Raw genomic sequence first — 19,130 nt, forward strand, 5'->3', positions numbered from 1 at the left:
TCTCAGAGCTTTGCCCTGCCCTTCCCGGCTCACGCCGATTGGCTCCGCTGGCTGCGCGAGGGATGATGGGAGTTGTAGGCGCCGCCTCGGGCGTGCTGTAGCCCCGCGTGCCGGAGCGGGGACAGTTTCAGCATGAGCGGGACGCGGGCCCGGGACCCCGCTCAGGGGGAGCCGGGCAAGAAGCGGGGCAAACGGGAAGTGCGCGGGGAGTTCGCGGCGGCCATCCGGGAGCCGGCGCTGAAGGAGAAGGCGGGGGCCGCCTGGGGCCGCAGGGAGCCGCTCACCCACGGTACCGGGGCCGGGGAGCCGGGCCGGGCTGGGAGCCGGGCCCCCCTCGCTGAGGAGCGCGGGCAGGGCCCGGCCCGGGGCGGGGCAGGGCAGGGGCGAGCGCCGGGGCCGCGTCCCGGGCTTCACCGTGTCTCATTTCCCGCCCTCAGAGGCCATCACGGTGGATCCTGCTCCCTTCTGTCACGGCGTGATCCCCGACTTCCTCCCGTGCCCGGGCTTCCTGGACGGGCTGCAGCGGGAGCTCCTGGACCTGGATTTCCACCCCAAGTGCAACGATTTGTACAAGTTCAAACAGGTGCTGCTCCGGGACAGGCTCTCGGCGTCTTCATCCCAGTGGCACAAATCGGAGAGGGGCGCGGGGCATTTCCAGAGCCTCTTTAAAGTGCTTCCAGACCTTATTTTCAGAAGTGCTGAGAATGCGCAGCTCTTACTGACTTGAACTGAAGTCTGGGGTGTTCATCATCTCTGAAAATCAGAACCAAGCCCTTTTGAGTTAGGCACCCAAAATCAGTGACGGCTTTTGGAAAGCTTGGCTATATCTCTCTCACACGTCTAGGCTTGGAAGGATTCGATTTTTATCAGTAAATTTCAATTTCATCATACACAAAAACCAACAAAAATATTTCCAATAATAATAATAGAAATGTACAGATAGGCAAAGTAAGAAAAATGCTGCTTGACAACTTATTAGAGTTTGACTTAAGGATATTTACTTGGTATATTTTGACAAGTGACATTGACAACTTGTGTTTTAATGGTTATAAAGCTTTAAGTTTTTGAATATCAATGTCTACTGTCATTAAATAATTATTGTCCAATCCCATTCAGTTTCCTGCAATTGGGAAAATTCAAATGAATAAACATTGGAAAAAATCTTTAAATCCCATAATTTTGCACCACTGTAAAAATTTAAATCGATATAATAAAAAAAATCTTTAAAATCAATATCCGTGGCTCTCAAACTTTTTTACTGGTGACCCCTTTAACATAGCAAGCCTCTGAATGTGACCCCCCCCCTTAAATATATAAAAAGTGTTTTTAATTTGTAACACCATTATAAATGCTGGAGGCAAAGTGGGACTTGGGGTGGAGGTTGACAGCTTGCGACCCCCCCCCCATGTAATAACCTCGCGATCCCCTGAGGGATCCCGACCCCCAGTTTGAGAACCCCTGATCAATATTATCTGTTAAAATTATTTTTTAAAAATTTGAATTCTGCCAAGCCTACATATGTGCTATGATTGTCTCTGTGGTCTGTAGGGGATCTCAAGTTAATGGCAAAGCTGGGAGTGAAACCCCTTTAGGGCCTATGTCCCAGTCTTCTGCTCTGATCATGTTACCAGCTCCCTCCTATTGCACTCTGAAGTTTATAATTGTAAAGCAGTCTAAGGAAGATTATTCTTCTTGGGGTTGGTTATGTGCTGTGTTGCTTGTCTGTCTATACCCATATGAACATGAAATAGTATTTACTGATGAGTCCATCTGCAGCTCTAATTCTGCAGAACTGCAGGAGAATGCAGGTTTAACCCTAAATACTAGACAGTAGTAGTTCTTTTCTGGTTTCTCCACCCCTGGCCCTCTGAAAATTGTCTGTCACTCCATCTCTGTCATCTGAATGAGAAATTCCTATGTCTACGTCCTGTACAATGCTGAACATCGAGGTTCTTTGGAGGTGTGGTAGCTCTAGAATACAGATACTCTCCTCCCAAGTGCAGATCTTCTTTGGTATGTCAGTGACTCAGCCTTGCTACACAGTCTTGGACTGGTGCCCTGAGACATTTAACTTGCATCGGTGATGGTGGCATTGTGCCTAATAACTTTTGGGTTACTTAATTCCACTTTTGCCTGCGAGGGCCCTCTGCTATCCATTCTGCACTCCTGTTCCCAGAATAGTTGCAGAAAAGTTAGACTGATGATGGTCCTAGAAATATTTATTTTAAGTGCTGTCCTTAGTTATCATTTCAACTGTAACTTAGAGCACAGTCTAAATGAAATAATTGTTCTTATTTTCCATGCATGTCCATAGTCTGATGATCTGACGAAGAGAAAAGAGCCTCACATCTCGGCATTAAGGTAAAATAGCTCCTGTAAATCATGGCAAATGATCAGGCACCCTTTTCTAGAAAAGGGACATGGCCAGAAAATGAAAATCATTTTGTGAAAAAATTGTGAAAAATCCTGTTTCAGGGTTGTTCAAAATGGACTCTCTTACGTAAATGTTTCGTGATTATTTTTCTGATATATTTTTAAGTGGATTGGGACCGTTTTTTAAAAGACTATTGCTAGAATGTTTTGTTTACCAAAAACTTTCTATAACTATTTTTATAATGTTTACAGTAAACATTTCAGGAAAAAATACCAGAAAAAAAGGCACAGTTTAAAAAAAAAAATTTATCAGTATTGTCAACATTTTTGTGAGCTTTTCATTAAAATTTCTTTTTTGGGAAAAGGCCATTTTTTTCCATGACACAACATTTTGTTCAAAAAATTTCAATTAGCTGTTAGTGTAATACCCTATTAAAGAGACACGTGTTACAGGAGAGTACAGTTAAGGCAAAGCAGAGAAGTTGGGCATCCCTCGCCTTGTAAGTTATATGTTAATGAATGAATCTAACGTGATAGTTTGCCTTAACAGATCCAGCACTGGCTTTGCCAGTTTGATTATCTCACTCTTTTGTAGAGGTGGCTATAACAGCAGGCAGTTGCTAAGGAAATATTGGATTTGATGCTGGACAGGTCAGCGAATGGAGCTTTAAAGGGAAAATCTAAGACGTAGATTGAAAGCTGAAATCCCTCTTTGAAGTGACACCGAAGTGAGAGCTTAGCCCGGAGCAATGCTGTAGTGAAGAGTTTGCAGCATTTCTATTATCAACTTCTCTTCTGACAGAGGGGTTTAATAGCCCAACGGGCTTTAAACTCAAGGGTTCCTGTTCAGATCCATCCTGAGTCTATATTAATGGAAAGTCCTTGGCATTAGATGGCTGGACAATGGCCTTCCACACCACAAAAATCATTCCTGAGATTGCTCACAAGATAACAAATTAGTACCAGTCTCAGAGAGGCCAAGGGTGGTTTTGGTGTTAGAGACAATTTACTTCTGGCCATTTCAGGTCAGGAAGAGGTGTCACAGTTCAGGGCAACTGCACCTGTATTGCCTCCTCGTGGTACCACAAGGGCACCCACTAAGCTCCCGGCTCCTCAGCTGTCACTTCACTTGGGCAGAGAACTGCATCTCTCTCCCTCCTGACTGGGGTTTTCCCAGGCTGCACAGTTCCCTGCCTATACTGTGATATCCCCAGCAAATCAGACTGCCTAAACGGCTGCTTTGCTTTCTCCTAAGAGGCTATAAACAGTGTAGTTGCCCACAGTTATAAGCTACCACACAGCCCTTTCTAAGCATTTATTGTTAAGGTGAAAGCATTACAGAGAAAAGTTATTAACGAATTAAAACATATTAAAAACATTTTTGCTAATAAGCTTACCAGAGATCACCTCCCAACTCTGAGGGCTGTGGCAGGTGATCAGTCCTTCAAATCCCACCAAAGGGGTTTCCTGTGGTTACAAGTTCATAACAGCTGTTAGGTCCGAACAAGAACCCCTGTGAATCATTCATGCTTTTCTTTATACGGTTTGGGCCTTGGATCTTGTTCTCGTCTAACAGGTGAGCAGGAGACAAAGGTGCCTTCCTCAGGGTGAAGCTTCAAAAGGCTGAGTTCTTGCATAACCAGAGGGGACATATTTGCATACGCCTCTCCCTAGAGATTTCCTGCGAAACCCACTTAGCTTTATTATCCTAAAAGTGTGTTCTTGTCTGGCACGTTGTTTAAAATAGACCTTCGAAGCTCATAACACTTCCCAGGGTTTACACTGGCTACGTCTCTCCTCTAGAGAAGTTACATACTATCCTACAATAATACATCACTCCAAAGCTATTTAAACTTAATTCAATAAGATCTCGCAAAGATATTTCAGGAAATTGCCATATCTGTCAAAGGAGGCTGTTCCCTACTTCCCAGTGGTCGAATAAAAAATAATTTAACTTGCTAATTGAGGGTCATCCCCCCCCCACCCCCACCCCAGCCTGCTTTCATAACTGACATTTGTGTACTCAGAAACTTACAAAATGGCCAGGGCCCACACAAATCCTTTAGATGGGGTAAAGTGGCATGTCACTTCTGTGTATGGGATCATTTTAATTATATTTTGCCATGTTAATGTAACCATCCACCATATCTAACCTGCCTGATGCATCTTTTTGGTTTGGTTTGGTTTTTCTTGTTAAATCGAACATAGTCTCTTAACGAAACCCCCGTTTATCTCCAAACTGCGTGGCCAGTTAACTCAAGCTGTATACGATATGCTTTACTGTGCTGGGGGAGGGGGGAAGAAATTGCATAGATTCCCCCATCCACCTAGTTCTAATGATCATCTCAGGTTCCTCCTTGATTGCTTCCCCATTAGCATTTCAATCCTCTCACCCTCCGTTCCCCCAAAACACTTATTTTTTAGCACTGTAAAATTGCTGTTTAGAAGTCTGAAACTTTCATCTCTTTCCTGACTGACTAATTCCATCCTCCACTGCTTTGTTGCTGTCAATGTTTCTCAGCAGCACAGGGGCTGCACTCCTGGAGGTTTGTTGTAGGGTTGCCCACGAATGCAGGACTCCTGGCAGGAATTCTATGACCATGTACTCAGTGCTGCAGCACTTCAACCTAGGAAACCTTTAATGCTGAGGCGCTGCATGTCCCATTTGCTGTGTGCTTGTCGTCTCAGGAAAGTTCTGTTTGAAGAGTTCCGGGAGTGGCTGGCTGCAGTTACCCAGGTGGAGCTGGAACCAACCATTGACCTGTCCTGTGCTAAGTATGAGTATACAGGTGAGTGAGCAGGGTGCCTTCTCCTCGGAGTGGGTGGAGAGCATTACATTGCCAAGGGGACCCCAGTTTCAAAGCTCCCTGGGAACTCCTGCTCCTGGAAGCTGTCCTCCAGCAAAGCAAAGATTCAGGCAAGAAGCAAGTCAAAAAAGGGAAGAAGTGACATACCTGGGTATTTTTGCTGTTAATAGTTTAAACTGGGCCCAGTGAACTCAAGAGCTTCCCCCCGCCGCCACCCGTCTTTGAAGAAATCCAGTGTTTGTGGCCAGTCCAATGGCCCCAGGATGGCTAGGAGTTCAACTTCTGGAAGTTAAGGTTTTTCTGGTGTTTGTCACTAATATCTTATCTTGTCATGTGGGTTCCCGTGCTGGCCCAGGACTGAGTGGGTCACAGACACCAGACTGCCCTTAGAAGTGGTTCTCCTGGACTAAGATTGAGTCAAATCGATGGCGTGGAGAGAAGGAAGCTTGCGCTGGTACTGCCCATGCTGTCCTGGCTGAGTAGACCTTCAGTCACCAGCACTGTCAGGACAGCATTTCTAGCCAGCGGGGAACTCGCTCAAAGTGCATTTTGATGCCACTGTGGCTTTAAGAGACAGTGTTTGAATCATTCAGGGAAGCTGAGCAATTTCCTCTCGCTGAGCAGTAGCGAGAGGAGAGGAAGGTGGCAGGAGGGCCCTGTAGCTACGCACTTTGATGGACGGATTCAGCTGATGTCATCGTAATGGAGTCCAAGGAAATTACCCCTACGAGGTCTGTGAATCAGATGGGCTTGTGGCCAGGTGAGGGTGCAGCCCAGGGAAGGGGGTGGATTTTCTTTCAAAGGTGCAGGGATGGGGAATGGCCACTGAAATGAATGAATTCTGCAAGCCCGCTAAAACTTGTGATTGCAGATGCCCTGCTGTGCCATGACGACGAGCTGGAGGGACGGAGAATTGCCTTCATCCTGTACCTGGTTCCGCCGTGGGAGAAGAGCGACGGGGGCACTCTGGACCTGTACAGCACAGACGGTAGGCTCATGGTCCCCTGGCTCTGTATGTCTGAGGATGTCAGTTATAGGGACGAATTTGGAACACTTCGCTTCTGTGTGTCTTCACAGCAGCCACCGTTAAGACACCGTTAAGAGTGAGGAGAAGCAGCTTCGTTCAGGTGGAGGCTGGTGTGTTGCAGTGACCGATGTCTCAGAGTGAGACAAGTGAAGCTGTCACTCGGGATTGTGCTACTGGTGATGGCTCAATTTGAGGACTAGCCTTTGGGGGGTGAAGCAGATGGCGGGGGGGGCATGAAGTGTGTAGATGAAGAGGGCAACCTTTTGTTTCTGACTCATAGCTGCAGAGGGAGGTGATGGGGGTGATGCCAGTAGCCACACTTCTGCCCAGTACCCTCTGTGGACTGGACTGTTCAGTGACTGAGATCCAGGCAGGAGGAGATGCCCACTCTGGTGGGCATTTAGGCCTCCCAGGCCAGCTTCTTACTCTGGAGCTCCCTCCTATGTGCAGGACTTACCAGTCCCAAGTGGTTCTGGAACCAGCACAAAGGGGCTCGTGGGGGCAGAGGGGGATTTCATGTCTGATTGTAAAGAGCATGTGTGGTCTTTTCTTGCTCAGGCCACTTTCAGCCGCAGCGGGTCGTCAAGTCGTTAGTCCCTTCATGGAATTCCCTGGTCTTCTTCGAAGTGTCTCCTGTCTCTTTCCACCAGGCAAGGAGCTGCTCTTCTTTCTTCAACCAAGTGTGATTGCTGTAAGCATCCATTGTGAGTATTGTGGTAACACCCTAAGGAGCCCCAATCAGAACGGAGGCCCCATTGTGCTAGGTGCTGTACAACTACAGAGCAGGACAAGGGCTCTGAATAACATCCTGGCTCCAGTGTCAGCTGTCATGTTCTTTCTGAGAGTTCTAAATAAAACCATCTCACGGACGCCAGAAAATACCACGGGGTGGAGCGCGCAGCAGCAAGGAGTCGAAGGGGAAACGGCAATGAGAATGTGTTAACATAGGCCAGCCGTGGGCTCAGCTATGTGGCATAGGGTTTTATTTAAGATACAAGTGAGATAAAGAACAGAAAGCCCTGCTGGTCATTCCCCGAGCTGTTATCCGTTGGCAACTTATTGTAGACATGTAAAGCCATGTGAATTCATAGCTTAGCCTTGTGACTGCCTCCTGCTAACTGAAACTTAGTCCCGTGTTTAGCAACATTCAAAGTCCTGCATTCAGTCATTCACACTGTTAATATAGGCTTTAAAAAACCAGCTGACTGTATTGGGAGTGCTTTTGTCAAAGGCTCTCAGACACAGAATTCACCACTTGTCCCCTGGAGTACTTGCAATCGCTGAATCTCTGCATTTGACCCTTTCATTGATGAATCGAAGTGCCTTTGTGTTGCCATTGGATGGCTGAGGGAGGGTCAGCATGATACAAACCCCTCACAGCAGAAGCCAGCAAAAATCCCTTTTCTCAAACATCCAGCAAGGAGCATTTTGCTGTTACTTCCAAACACATCTCTGAATCTTGGTCCAGGCTTCCTTTTTTTCATCGTTTGGAAGTGAGCTGGCATACAAGAGCATCTCCTAGCACAGCAGTGACCCACCACACTTAGCATATTGGTGGCATCTTTGTTTTCCATCAAATGCTTTGGGGAGTTATTGCCACCACCCCAAATTACTCAAAGCCCCCTAGGTCACTATATATCCTGAAATGTGGAATTAACACCTATAGTTAACTTCACCCTGAGCCACATGGAGGTGACTAGCTCTTGTCAAATTTTGCACTAATCAGTCCTCGCATCACAATACAGAAGCCCCTGACTTCCACTGACCAGTCTGGAATTCACCCCAGTGCAGGGAGCCTATTAAAGTCTATTAAATGCCTGGGTCTTTTGCACAGAGGTGACTTCGCCCTTAGCAAGTGGAACAACTGCATCCTGATGAGAGAGGGTTCTACAGTATATTTTTTAAAGGTAAAAACAAACATATGTAAATTAGCATGTGGCTATTGCTCATGAACTGTGACTGCTTCCCATAGTACCTGTCCTGGGCACCCTTTTTTGTGTTTCCTGGCTAGCCACATCACAGCTGCGTTTTGCAGATCATGGTAAATAGTAATCTAGCAAACCAAGCAGCAAAAAACGTATCCCGTAGTTCTTGTTGGCTCCTGCTCTGCCCCGGGAGTAGGGGCTCTAAAGATAGTTCAGGGGTTAAGGCTCTGGACTGGGCCACAGGAGATTGGGGTTCAATTCATGGTCCTGCTACAGACTTGAGCAAGACACTTAAACTTACCTCGTTTCCCCCATCTAAATTGCAGACAATAATCCTTCCTGTCTCCAGACCTTTGTCTGCCTAGACTGTAAACTCTTTGGGGGCAGGGACTTCTCTTACTAGGTGCATGTACAACACCTCGCACAATGAGGCTTTGAGCTGAGTTGGGGCCGTTAGGCATTGCCATAATACACACATACTAGATGCTAATTGTAATGCGATTCTCACCTTTTCATTTCAGGTGTCTGAAGTTCTGACCAAAGGGAAGTGCCGCTTGTCTGTGAGTGGTTGGTTTCATGGGCCGTCGGTGGCAAGGCCTCCCCGCTACATTGAATCCCTTTTGCCCCGGAGTCCACATCTCCCATACGATGTAAGCAAAAAGCAGAGATCTGCTCACCCCCACCCAGCCTCTTTCATGTCTATGGGATACTTAGGAGGCACACAGTTGAGGCAGTGGGTTCCTAGAATTTTACAAATCCCTCTTTTCCTCACTGTTTTCAGCAATCTCTTGGATGCTTAAAACTGAACTGTTAACTTCCTCCTCTCTCCCATCCATTCATTGGCTTTGAGACCAAGGATGAAAAGTGCAAGGTTGTATTAGTAGCGACTGATTTGGGGAGAAGGCTGGAGAGTTCTATTTTGGTGGTGGGGGTAGGTCTAGTGAGAGCTTTGTGTAAGGAATTCTGTGCCCATTGCAAATGTCTGCCGCAAATGCCGTGGGCAGTAAGGGGATGGTCCAGCCCTACGCCATTGTGCGGGGGAAGTCCCATTATCTGTGTAATCTCAAATCCAGCATTCAAACGGAGATGTCGTTTCTATTTCAGCATGAAATCTTGTATGAGTGGATCAACCCAGTTTACTTGGACATGGATTCCCAAGCCCACATCCAGGAGGAATTTGAGGAACGATCAGAGCTTCTCCTGAAGAACTTCCTGAAGGTGGGTCCAGGATGATGTGCTGTGTGTGGGCTTGTTCCCCAGTTGTGGTGCTGGTGGGCATTGCGTGGAACACAAAGTGGTAGTGAATGCGGTGGGTCATTTGTGCAGCTGAGAAGCCGAGATCCAGCTGGTCTTTCTTCCTCCTCTTAGTGGCTTCAGGCAGGAATGGAGGAAATGGTGGCTGCAACCCCCCCGATTTATCCTGGTGAAGTTATATAGATTGTAGCCCCTCCGCTGCACAGGGACACCCTGACTGAACCACCAACACTGCTCCACCTCCTCGTGGTCCCTGCTCTGCCGCCTGTCCCCTAACCCTGTTTTTGGTGGAATCCCTACCCTGAGTCCCTGTGTCATATAGGCTAGTCTCCTGGGCAAGAAGCACCAGGCGGGAGGAAGGGTTGCTACACCACTTGTGAAATACATGACCAGTAGAGGCTATGCTCTGTGACTTGGCATCCCTATGGAGGCTGTGGGTCCTGGGTCTGATTCACCCTGCCTGGCCCTTTGTGCAGTCACATATACCTGTGTAAAGTGGGGAATGCGCTCACCTGTGTGGGTGCAGAGGATGCTAATCTAGTAGCATTTCATGCCCGTTCTGCACAGGTATAATTGATAATACAAGCTGCAGGGCAGTGGAGGATCACAACCACCACCCCAGCCCCCGGATTCATCTAGCCCCGGCTGGGCTGGGGGGGACAAATGCAGTTCAGAGAACTAAAGCTGGATGCCTTGCACAACAGCATTGAGCGGCTATTATTAATGCACCAGGAAAGCTTGTGGAGCAGATGTGTTAAAGGGTTCTGCAATGTGTTTGGCTCCTAGGGAGAGAAATTTCAGCTTGTGTGTGAAGCTCTGCAGAAAGAAGACATCAAATGGAGCAGCCGAGGACCCCCCAATAAAAGGTAGTGTTGTGTCTGTGCTGCTGCCTCCTGCTGGTTAACTAGGTCAGCCATGTTCTGCTGGGGAGGTGCCTACCAGCTAGTCTCCTTAGTCTGAATGTTGGAGCCTTACCAGCTATCTGCTCATCACATCCCCACTCTCCTCCAGATGTTATGAGAAGGCTGAGGAGGGGAGCCTTCCGGATGTCCTGAGGAAGTGCCTCGAGTTATTCCACTCCGAGGCCTTGTTCCTGCTGCTCTCCAACTTCACAGGCCTAAAGCTGCACTTCCTGGCTTCCTCTGATGATGAGGATGAGGAGGGAGAAGAAGGAAGAGCTGCCGATTGCACTGGACACAGCTCTTCCAAACCCAAGCAAGGAGAAAGCAGTCAAAAGGCCAACGGCAGTGCTGACCAAGTAGATCAGCCTGAAAATGACCCCCAAACCAAAGAAAGTGATACAAAGAACAGTAAGTAAAGCCAGCAGGGCTGGAGCTAAAAGAACTAGAGTGAAAACCTGGTCCCCATTGATGTCAATGGCAGAACTCCCATTGCCTTCACCCCAGGCTACAGTCAGCTTAAGAGTGGCCTCTGATTTTGAGTGCCCACCTTAAGCCTGATTTCCAGAGGTGCTGAGCACCCACAGCTCCCATTGACTTCATTGGAAGTGGTGAGGCTCAGCACCTGTGTCAATCAGGCTCAAGATGTCTGAAGTTGGACACCCAAAATCAGTGGCTGCTTCTGAAAGCATTTGGGCTGAGTTAATGACTTTCTGCAGGTGACACATTTAGTAACAGTATTTTAAAGTCACCTCATCAAGTTGAAATCTAGTCAAACTGTTTAGAAAGAGTTTAAATAGCTTCAGGAACCACACCTGTCCTGAACCCTTGGCCACTTGTAATGTGGTTTTATACCCACATTTTCCTAGTCTCTTACAAGTACATTTGTTCTGTGAAAGACCCTGTTGCACCCTAAATTACCTAAGCTTCCTGGTGGGCACTGGTGGTGATGGAAATCAGTTTCCTCTCTTACACTCCTAGCCCATGGCCTCCACTACTTCCATTCCTCCCCTTCTGTGTTTTTAACCACTCCCATTCATTCTGGCTATTGTGAAACATTGTGATTGACTGAGGAAGCAAGAGGCCATGAGGTGTAGGGGAGGGAGGATGCGAATGATAAACTGGGGCTGCCAAACTCTCAGAATCGGAAGGTCTCTCCACAGCCTGAGGGATCCCAAAGCACTTTCCCCAACTTGATCTGCACATCCCTGGGCCGGCTAAGTATTACCCCAGTGCAGGGAGGGGAGTCTGGGGCAACACCCTATTCCTGTTGAAGCGCCTGGGTGCCCATGCAGAGCACAGAGGATGCTGGGTTTGAAGTTTCGAGCTGAAAGCCCCAGACAGGAAAGCCACCTGGAGCGCTTCCATTTTTCAGAGGCTGGTAAGAGCATTGCTGGACTCCATATGTTAGCCCTGCCTGGGTTTATCACATGGCAGCTCCCGGCCCCCCTCAAACAAGGCACATGCCTGCTGGGAACTGGGAATGAAATTGATGGTGGCCATGGCCTTTTCCTCTCCTCATCTCCCACCGGGGCTTCCGGACCCAAATCTATCTGCTTTACAGAGGAGGTATTTCAGAAGCTAAATAAAGATGCAGAGCTTGTTTGCCTGCCTTCTCCTTTGGGGCGGTAGATGTTAGTTCTTGTGCAGCTGCTGTATCCTCTCAGGCTGGTTAGACTCTTGCTTTCCTACCTAGGTTCGAGTGTCCCCATGTGCATGGGGGAGCTGAGGCACTGGACAAATGGCCACTACACTCTAGTCCATGACACCCAAATCACAGAGTTTGCCCTGGACCTGCTGTTCTTCTGCGGCTGCGAAGGTATGTGGGGAGAGATCCAAGCCTTCCCTTTCCTTGCTGCCAAGGGGAAAGAAAAGGGACTTCTGTTAGGAATCACCTAGCCTCATCTGTTAAATTTTCAGCAGTTTTGAAGCCACCAAACCTTTCATGCTGTTCTCTAAATCGAAGGCTCCTTCCTACTTTTCTCCCAGTTCTAAGTGATGTTGCCCGGCGTCCCTGCTAATAGTCATTCGCAGCAGGATTCGGACTGCTGACGTAGGCCAGTCCCACAGTGGTTGGCTCTGTACTACCACACAGTAGTGCTAGGTTACTTCCCAATGGTTCCTCTGACTCCCTGGGCCAGGCCAGGGCACTTTGCCAGCCCTCTGGGGAAACAAAACACGTCTTGCAGTATTACCCAGCTGATTGGGGGAGTTTCTGATGGGAATCCTGACTCAAGAGCATGCGGCTGGGGGACAAGGCCACCCCCAGGGGAGTAGAGGGGCTATTTCCTTGGAGACACTTCATGTGACACTATCGCTAAATTCATGTGTAGATTTTTTTTTTTTTTTTAAAGACATAATACTGAAGTCTGCATTTTTCCAAAGTAACAACCTCCCACCCCCAAATTCACTCAGCTGCAGGGCTAGCTAGTCCGGCACTAGCTCGTCATTTTTGAAAACTGAAGCCTAAATGGTCAGAAGTATTTTTGTGTCTTGGTCAGCTGCCAGCAGCCCTGGGGATGCACAAGCCAGAGTCCATATGAGCGTGCTGGGACCAGCAGGCCTATCCTATTCAATGGCCTAGTTGCAACTAAAACCTTTGACTCTTTAAATGACTGGGAGGTGTCTGTTCCGTGTGTGAGATACCTAGAGAGGGTCTAGCCGCTTCTTCCAGGGTGGCAGTAATCCCCTGGGTGTGTGGGGTCCTGGTGGGTAGTGAGGGATACTGATTCAAGCCCATGTCTCTGCATGACAACACTGGCCATAGGTAACTGGAGGTAGTATGGTACCCAAGAATTTTGGAGAGCAGGGCGGAGATGCTACTGATCTAAGTGGGTCCGTGGGAGTACGAGAGTGCCCTGAGCTTTCTAAGTCTCTCTCTTCTATTTCACCTTTTCAGATTGGGATGCAGAGTATGGTGGCTTTACATCCTACATTGCCAAGGATGAAGATGAAGAGGTAAGAGTTGAACACACCATGCTACTTAAGCCCTGGCCAGCAGACCTGTTCCTAGGGGCATAGTGCTAGAGCAGCACTGAGGTTTCTCTAACCTACACTGGGGAGGTGGAGAACATCGAAGCAGTTCCAGGATTGGGGAGCAATGAAATACGCCCCATCTTGGCTGTAGGCCGTGATTATTGTGCACAGTTGGGCCCGAAATGTGTGTCTGTAAAAACTGCGCACTTGCCATGTTTTCTCAGGGTTGCTTGTCTTGGTCCCAGACCCGAAGAGTTTACACTCTATCTCTGCCTTTGTTTCTGTACAGCGCCTAACACAACAGGGTCCCCAGTCCTGTTTGAGGCCCCTGGGTGCTTCCATACTAACAATGGTAATATTGGGTCAGTGCTAGGCCCCTTTTAGATGAGGCAAGTGACAACTGTCTAATAAAGAACCTAAGCTGATGGGTCTTAATATGCAGCAGGCTGTGTTGTTTATTCTCAGGCTTCTGCTGGAGTCATGCCATTGGTGGCAGTATTCAGCATAAAAGCTCTCACGATATTCTCCCGCTGTTTGCTGTAACATAACTTATTCTGGCGCTGGTTCTGATGTGAATAAGATCTTGAAAATTTGTTTTTGTGAAAATAACTCCTGCTTCCCCCTCCAACAACACCAAAACAAGATCTCCTTTGTCTGTTCTAGCTGCTGACGGTGAATCCAGAGAACAACTGCTTGGCCTTGGTTTACAGAGACAAAGAGACTTTGAAATTTGTGAAGTATGTTAACCATCGTAGCTTGGAGCGTCCAAAAAAACAGAGCAGAGCTGGATTCTGGGACTTCTCTTTTGTCTACTATGAGTGACGGCACTGGGCATGGTCATCTTCTGAGAGGGAATGGCTTAGTGATACAGTAATGGGTTTTGAATAGGCTCCTGGACTGGCTTCTTAGTAGGTGCATCTGTAATGCATGGATCAGTTGGCGTCATTTGATAAGCCTAGATTTGATTTAGGCTGAGAGCTAACTTCACCTGACAGCATACGAGCTGTCATGCTGGTGTTGAAGTCCAAGTGACTTTCATAGGTTGTTGTTTTTTTAATAACTAACAAATGGAAGCACTGTTCTGTTGTCCAATCTTAACTCTTACTCACTCTCACATTCTGGTGCTGCTCCACCAGAGGGAGTCTTACTTGGATCCGTAACACTCCACTCTTGAATAGTTCTTTGCAGAGTGTTCCAGCCCAGCTCTCCTGAAGAGCCCTGCAATGAATGTACATCTTGCCATGAGACACATCAAGACTTTATGTAACCCCAAATTGGTGACTGCTGTGAGCACTGCACAAATTTATACTCCAAAGCCTTCAACTGATCATCAGGAGGAAAGAACCAGGCTTTATTCCAAACCAGGGCTTCCTGACTTCCCCGATGTGCAAGCCATCTCTCTTCTGGGGCCTGATTGTTCCCTCTGCAGTGAGAAATAGTACATGCAAAGCGTCCTGCCACATAACTGCTGTATTGTCTAGGAGCTGGTGGGTACAGGAGAGAAGCTTGTGAAAATGTCTGCCAAAAACATAGTTTCACCCCCCCCCCCATGAAAAAAGTGAAACTTTCTATATCTGGGAAGGGACGAGGTGGGGAGAGATGATAGTTGAGGGGGAGCCTTCAGCCTCACTCTACTTGTACTGGTACAAAGAACAAACCTGTAGGATTTTAGTGAGCAGGGAAAGGGGAGTGGGAGGATATAAGCAGGGGTTAAAATAATGTGGGCTGGTGGAAAAAACATAGTTAAGGGCCTATCCCCCCTTCTTGTCTCCTTGGCAAATACAGTAGGTGGGGTTGCCATCCCCAGTGTGTCTTCTCACCATCACCCTTCAAGCTGCGGCCTAATTCTAGTTGGGGAGGGGCGTGGTCTCCATCACTCTCGTAGCTGAATACCTAATTTTGCATTCTGCGCAGCTTGTTCCATCTAGTCACCCCAGGCCCCTGGGGTTGCAGGAGGCTAGTTCGGACACTGGTTGCTCAGCCATGACAGGAGCAGTACATGCTTTTAAGTTTTTTAAAATAAAATCTTAAAAGCAGATTGGCGTGACCTGCTGTCCCCGCGCGAGGTGCAGTTCTGACTTTGCTAGGCGTACCACGTTGCTGAAGCGGTCAGGCGTTATCCGCCCACTCACTGGTGCTGTCACAGAACGTGCTGGCTCTCAGGAAGGAACAGCGTGGCTGAGTTCGGTACAGCTGACTAACTACTGCGTTGCACACGCTGGTGCTGAGCTTATTTTGCATTGTCTAGAAGGTGTTTTGCACCTTCAGTAGTAACTGACTTACACACCTGTGCTTTTGCTGCAATTAATGCCTTTGCAAATCCATCTAAGCCTTGGAATATAGCCCCTGGGCTTGCAAGGGGATGGGAGAGAAACATGCACGTCCATGCCTTCGCATACCGACTCGGTGTAGGATGAAGCAGCATAGGGAGGGAGCCTGCTACCCCCCAGTTTCTGTGGAGATCTGCGACTTCCTCGGGGTATGTAACCCAGGACTGTTATTGGGCTCAGAAATGGCAAAGTGCTGGAGCACAGCGAGCCGTTTGCTCTCTGCACATGATCTAGCTTTAGCCAGAGCTTCGTGTAATTAACTAACTTGCTTTCATGATCTGGTTTCTCTGTGCAAGGTAGAGACTGGTTTCATAGATTCCAAGGCCAGAAAGGACCATTGTGATCATCTAGTCTGGCCCCCTGTATAACACAGGCAAGAGAACTTCCCCCAAATAATTCCTATAGCAGATCTTTTAGAAAAAAATAATCCAAAAGGCTTTCTCAGCTGGTTTGAACATTTAAACCATGGTGCTGTTTTAAGCCAGTTGTGATGAGTATAAAACTAGAAACAAATCCTAATGGAGGTCAGGACGCTTTCCAAATCTTGAATGGGTACTTTAGGTTAAATGCCAAGCCAAGCTGCATTTCTTCTGTGTTGGGTATCACTTCCTGGTCTATATCCTTGAGAAATAGATTCTGTCCAGTCTTTGAGATGCCAAAGCTGAAACTACTGTGTAGTGCAATTTTCCATGCATAAAAGGAAAGTTGATCAGGTGGCTTAAAATACAAGGGACAAGCACATAATGGCCTACAAGGATGTGAGGGCTGCAAGCACCAAGAGTACAAGGACATGTTTAGACGGCAGCCAGGCATTGGCAATAGAAGTGAAAGGTTGATTTTATGGAAAAGCTGATTATTCTGTGTAACAACTACTTTCTCCTAAGGCTGAGCTCCAGCAGTCTGTGGAATAGCCTCCCAAAGGACGGGCTAGAAGCTGAACCTGTGTGAAACCAGCCTAGATACTGCAGTGGAGGAAACAAGCCTCCAAGGGCTGTACTAGATAAACTAACCTCTGTGCTCTATGAAATATCGGTGCGTCTCAGCTGTATGGCATAAAGTAACTTTAGAAACAAATGGCACTGAGGGAGCTAAAAATCAACAGCTCCCCTTGCTCCCTCTAAGCTGGGCCTTGGAGTGGAAAGAACAAGTCCCAAGATTACCTGAAATGCAGGAGGCAGGCACTTGGCATTTACTGTACACCGGATTTTCTAAGTGGTGTTTTAAATCACATTAGCTAATGTTTAAATAAAAAAAACATTTTGTTTAATCTTGACAAAGACTATACAGCAAATATCCCTCGCTACAGGCTCTGTTTGCTGATACTGAAATTCTGGCAAGATAGTTCAAATTGGCCCTGCTTGTAAAATGCACTGATCCTCAGAAGAAAGATACCATCAATGTGAAACATACCCATGCCCCAGAAGGGAGTAGGAAGAGTGACACAGAGGAAGAACAAAAGATGCTAGTGACTAGCAGTTACATGAACAAAGTGGGACGTGCTGTGAGCTGCAGTGAAGGGATACATACTAGGCAATAAACCATTATGCAACATTTAAATTGCTCAGACTAATGATTCTAAGAGGACATTCAGCCTCCTCACCAGATTCCTCTACTGCAGAAGAGACAAGAGTCCAGCATTTGACACTAGAAACATACAACCAGGCTTCTGGGTAATTCAAGCATTGGCAATGCAGCAATTTCATTTGTATTAGATGGAAGCAGTTTTGTCAAGTAGCTGACAACAAAAGGACCACTTTGTTATGGAGCAAGACAGAGCAAAGTAGCTATAGCCTAGATTGAAGGAGACTTAAAAAAAAAAATCCTCATTCATACACACATCACAGTGGGCGTCTGATTTTACATCTCTTCCTGATTGAAACGAGGAATAAGATAACACAGCATCCTCAGACTTGGAGAAGTCAGGACAGGAACTGAACCGCCTTTTGTCAATTGTCAGTTCTAATTACTTCCCCCAAGCTGAAACTTAACTGGAGACACTGAAAAATCACTCGTGCGTAGATGTTCCTGTTAAGAGGGCACTGGTTCTGGTGCAATTTCTCATCAGGTTTCGGGGAGGGGAGAAGGGGGGGGGGAGGACATTTGTGCTCTAAAGACAAGCTTGCCAGGTTTTCCCCAAGAGTTCTCTCATATAGGGGGTGGAATGTAGGTTGGGGTGTGGAGAAGCGCTAGTCCCTTGTGCAGTTACAAAGGCACAGTACAGTTAATAGGTTCACACACACGTGCATGTAGTGACCAGAGTGTCATTCTAGCATTATGAATTCCTGGGGGTCACTGCAGGTTCCACTGAACTCTGCTCTTCTTATCTTGACCTGTTGCCTACTTCGGCATGCCAGCTGAATCGCTTTATTTCGGTGCTGCATAACTTGGCTCATCCTTTAGGATAAGAGATGTTAGGCAAGAGGAGTTCAAAATATGTTCCTACAGCAAGTATCAAATCTCCTGTGTTCGTACCAAATACAGGTGGGGAATTGGCCAAGTTACAGATCTGGACTGTTAGTACTGAGGAACTGACAATGCTACGGGAATACAGCTTGCCCACAGATACAAAAATAGAGACAGGATAGCGTGAAAGTGCATGGTATGTAGCTTTGATAATCAGCATGTCCGGCTACAACAACATGGTCTAAGCCACTGTCTAGCTGTTGAACAAACTGCACTCACTATAAAACTAATCAAGCATGAGGAATTGGCAAGTAGAACAAGAGAAGTGAGACTGGAGCTATGGGAATCTTTTCCTCCAAATACAGTGGCTGGCGGAGATCCCAAGGCTTATTAACCCTAGAGATTGCTCCATAATAAAGTTTTAAAATTCACCAACCCAGAATGGAATGGGTGGCTCATTAGACCCTGTTAATCAGAAATGGCAGATTTGTATTTGCCAGCACAATTCATACTGAGGGGGCTGTATCAATGACAGGGGCCGTTCTCAGGATTAAAACAGATTTCAAGAATTAATTTCCTTTTTACCAGCTATGGGCTCCCTAGCCTCTCCATGGTGGATGATGCACCATTGTCTCTATTTCAGAGCTTGCATAAGAAGCCTGTTAGTTATAAAGGAGCTATCCAAGAATCCCCTTCCATGTGCGCATATAACCCCACAGAGATAAGGGACACCTCTCTCCCTGCCCTGTTGTATGCAGGTACTGATAATTACACAGGGAAGGGGCTTGCTGAAGCAGCATGAGGAAACAGGTCCTGAGGATGCAATTCAGGTCAAGCACATCAATTAACTGTTTTAGCTCATAGGAAAAATCAGCTTTGTCATAAAAATTTACACTCCAATCCACCATCCTACTGCATTATTTAAACCCACCTTTAATACTGGCCCAAAATACTGTTTCTTCTGACAGTTCTTTGTGCCAGAGTCCAAGAGATTTTTCTCCCTACCTCTTGTACCTAGATACTTCTCCCTGCTCCCCTTTTTATTCCTGCACGTGCTGCTACCAAGGATCAGTTTGCTCCTTCATAAAATACATGCTACTTTCTTGCTGCCTCCCACCCACTCAGCATGTGCTCTT

At 47.2% G+C, this 19,130-nt stretch overlaps 1 protein-coding gene across 1 annotated transcript; it reads left to right on the forward strand.

Moving 5' to 3' along the window:
* The first annotated feature begins 62 nt into the window (after positions 1–62).
* OGFOD1 (2-oxoglutarate and iron dependent oxygenase domain containing 1) lies at positions 63–17,142 on the forward strand. The gene is made up of 13 exons (XM_034788620.1): positions 63–289; positions 438–583; positions 2,315–2,361; positions 5,062–5,162; positions 6,052–6,168; positions 6,766–6,857; positions 8,654–8,782; positions 9,237–9,350; positions 10,173–10,252; positions 10,398–10,696; positions 11,982–12,104; positions 13,185–13,243; positions 13,925–17,142. Exons 1-13 carry the CDS (start codon positions 133–135, stop codon positions 14,081–14,083), a joined length of 1,623 nt encoding a protein of 540 aa, XP_034644511.1. The 5' UTR covers positions 63–132; the 3' UTR covers positions 14,084–17,142.
* The last annotated feature ends 1,988 nt before the right edge of the window (positions 17,143–19,130 follow it).

Source organism: Trachemys scripta, chromosome 13 (assembly GCF_013100865.1).
Source record: "Trachemys scripta elegans isolate TJP31775 chromosome 13, CAS_Tse_1.0, whole genome shotgun sequence".
Classification (NCBI taxonomy): domain Eukaryota; kingdom Metazoa; phylum Chordata; order Testudines; family Emydidae; genus Trachemys; species Trachemys scripta.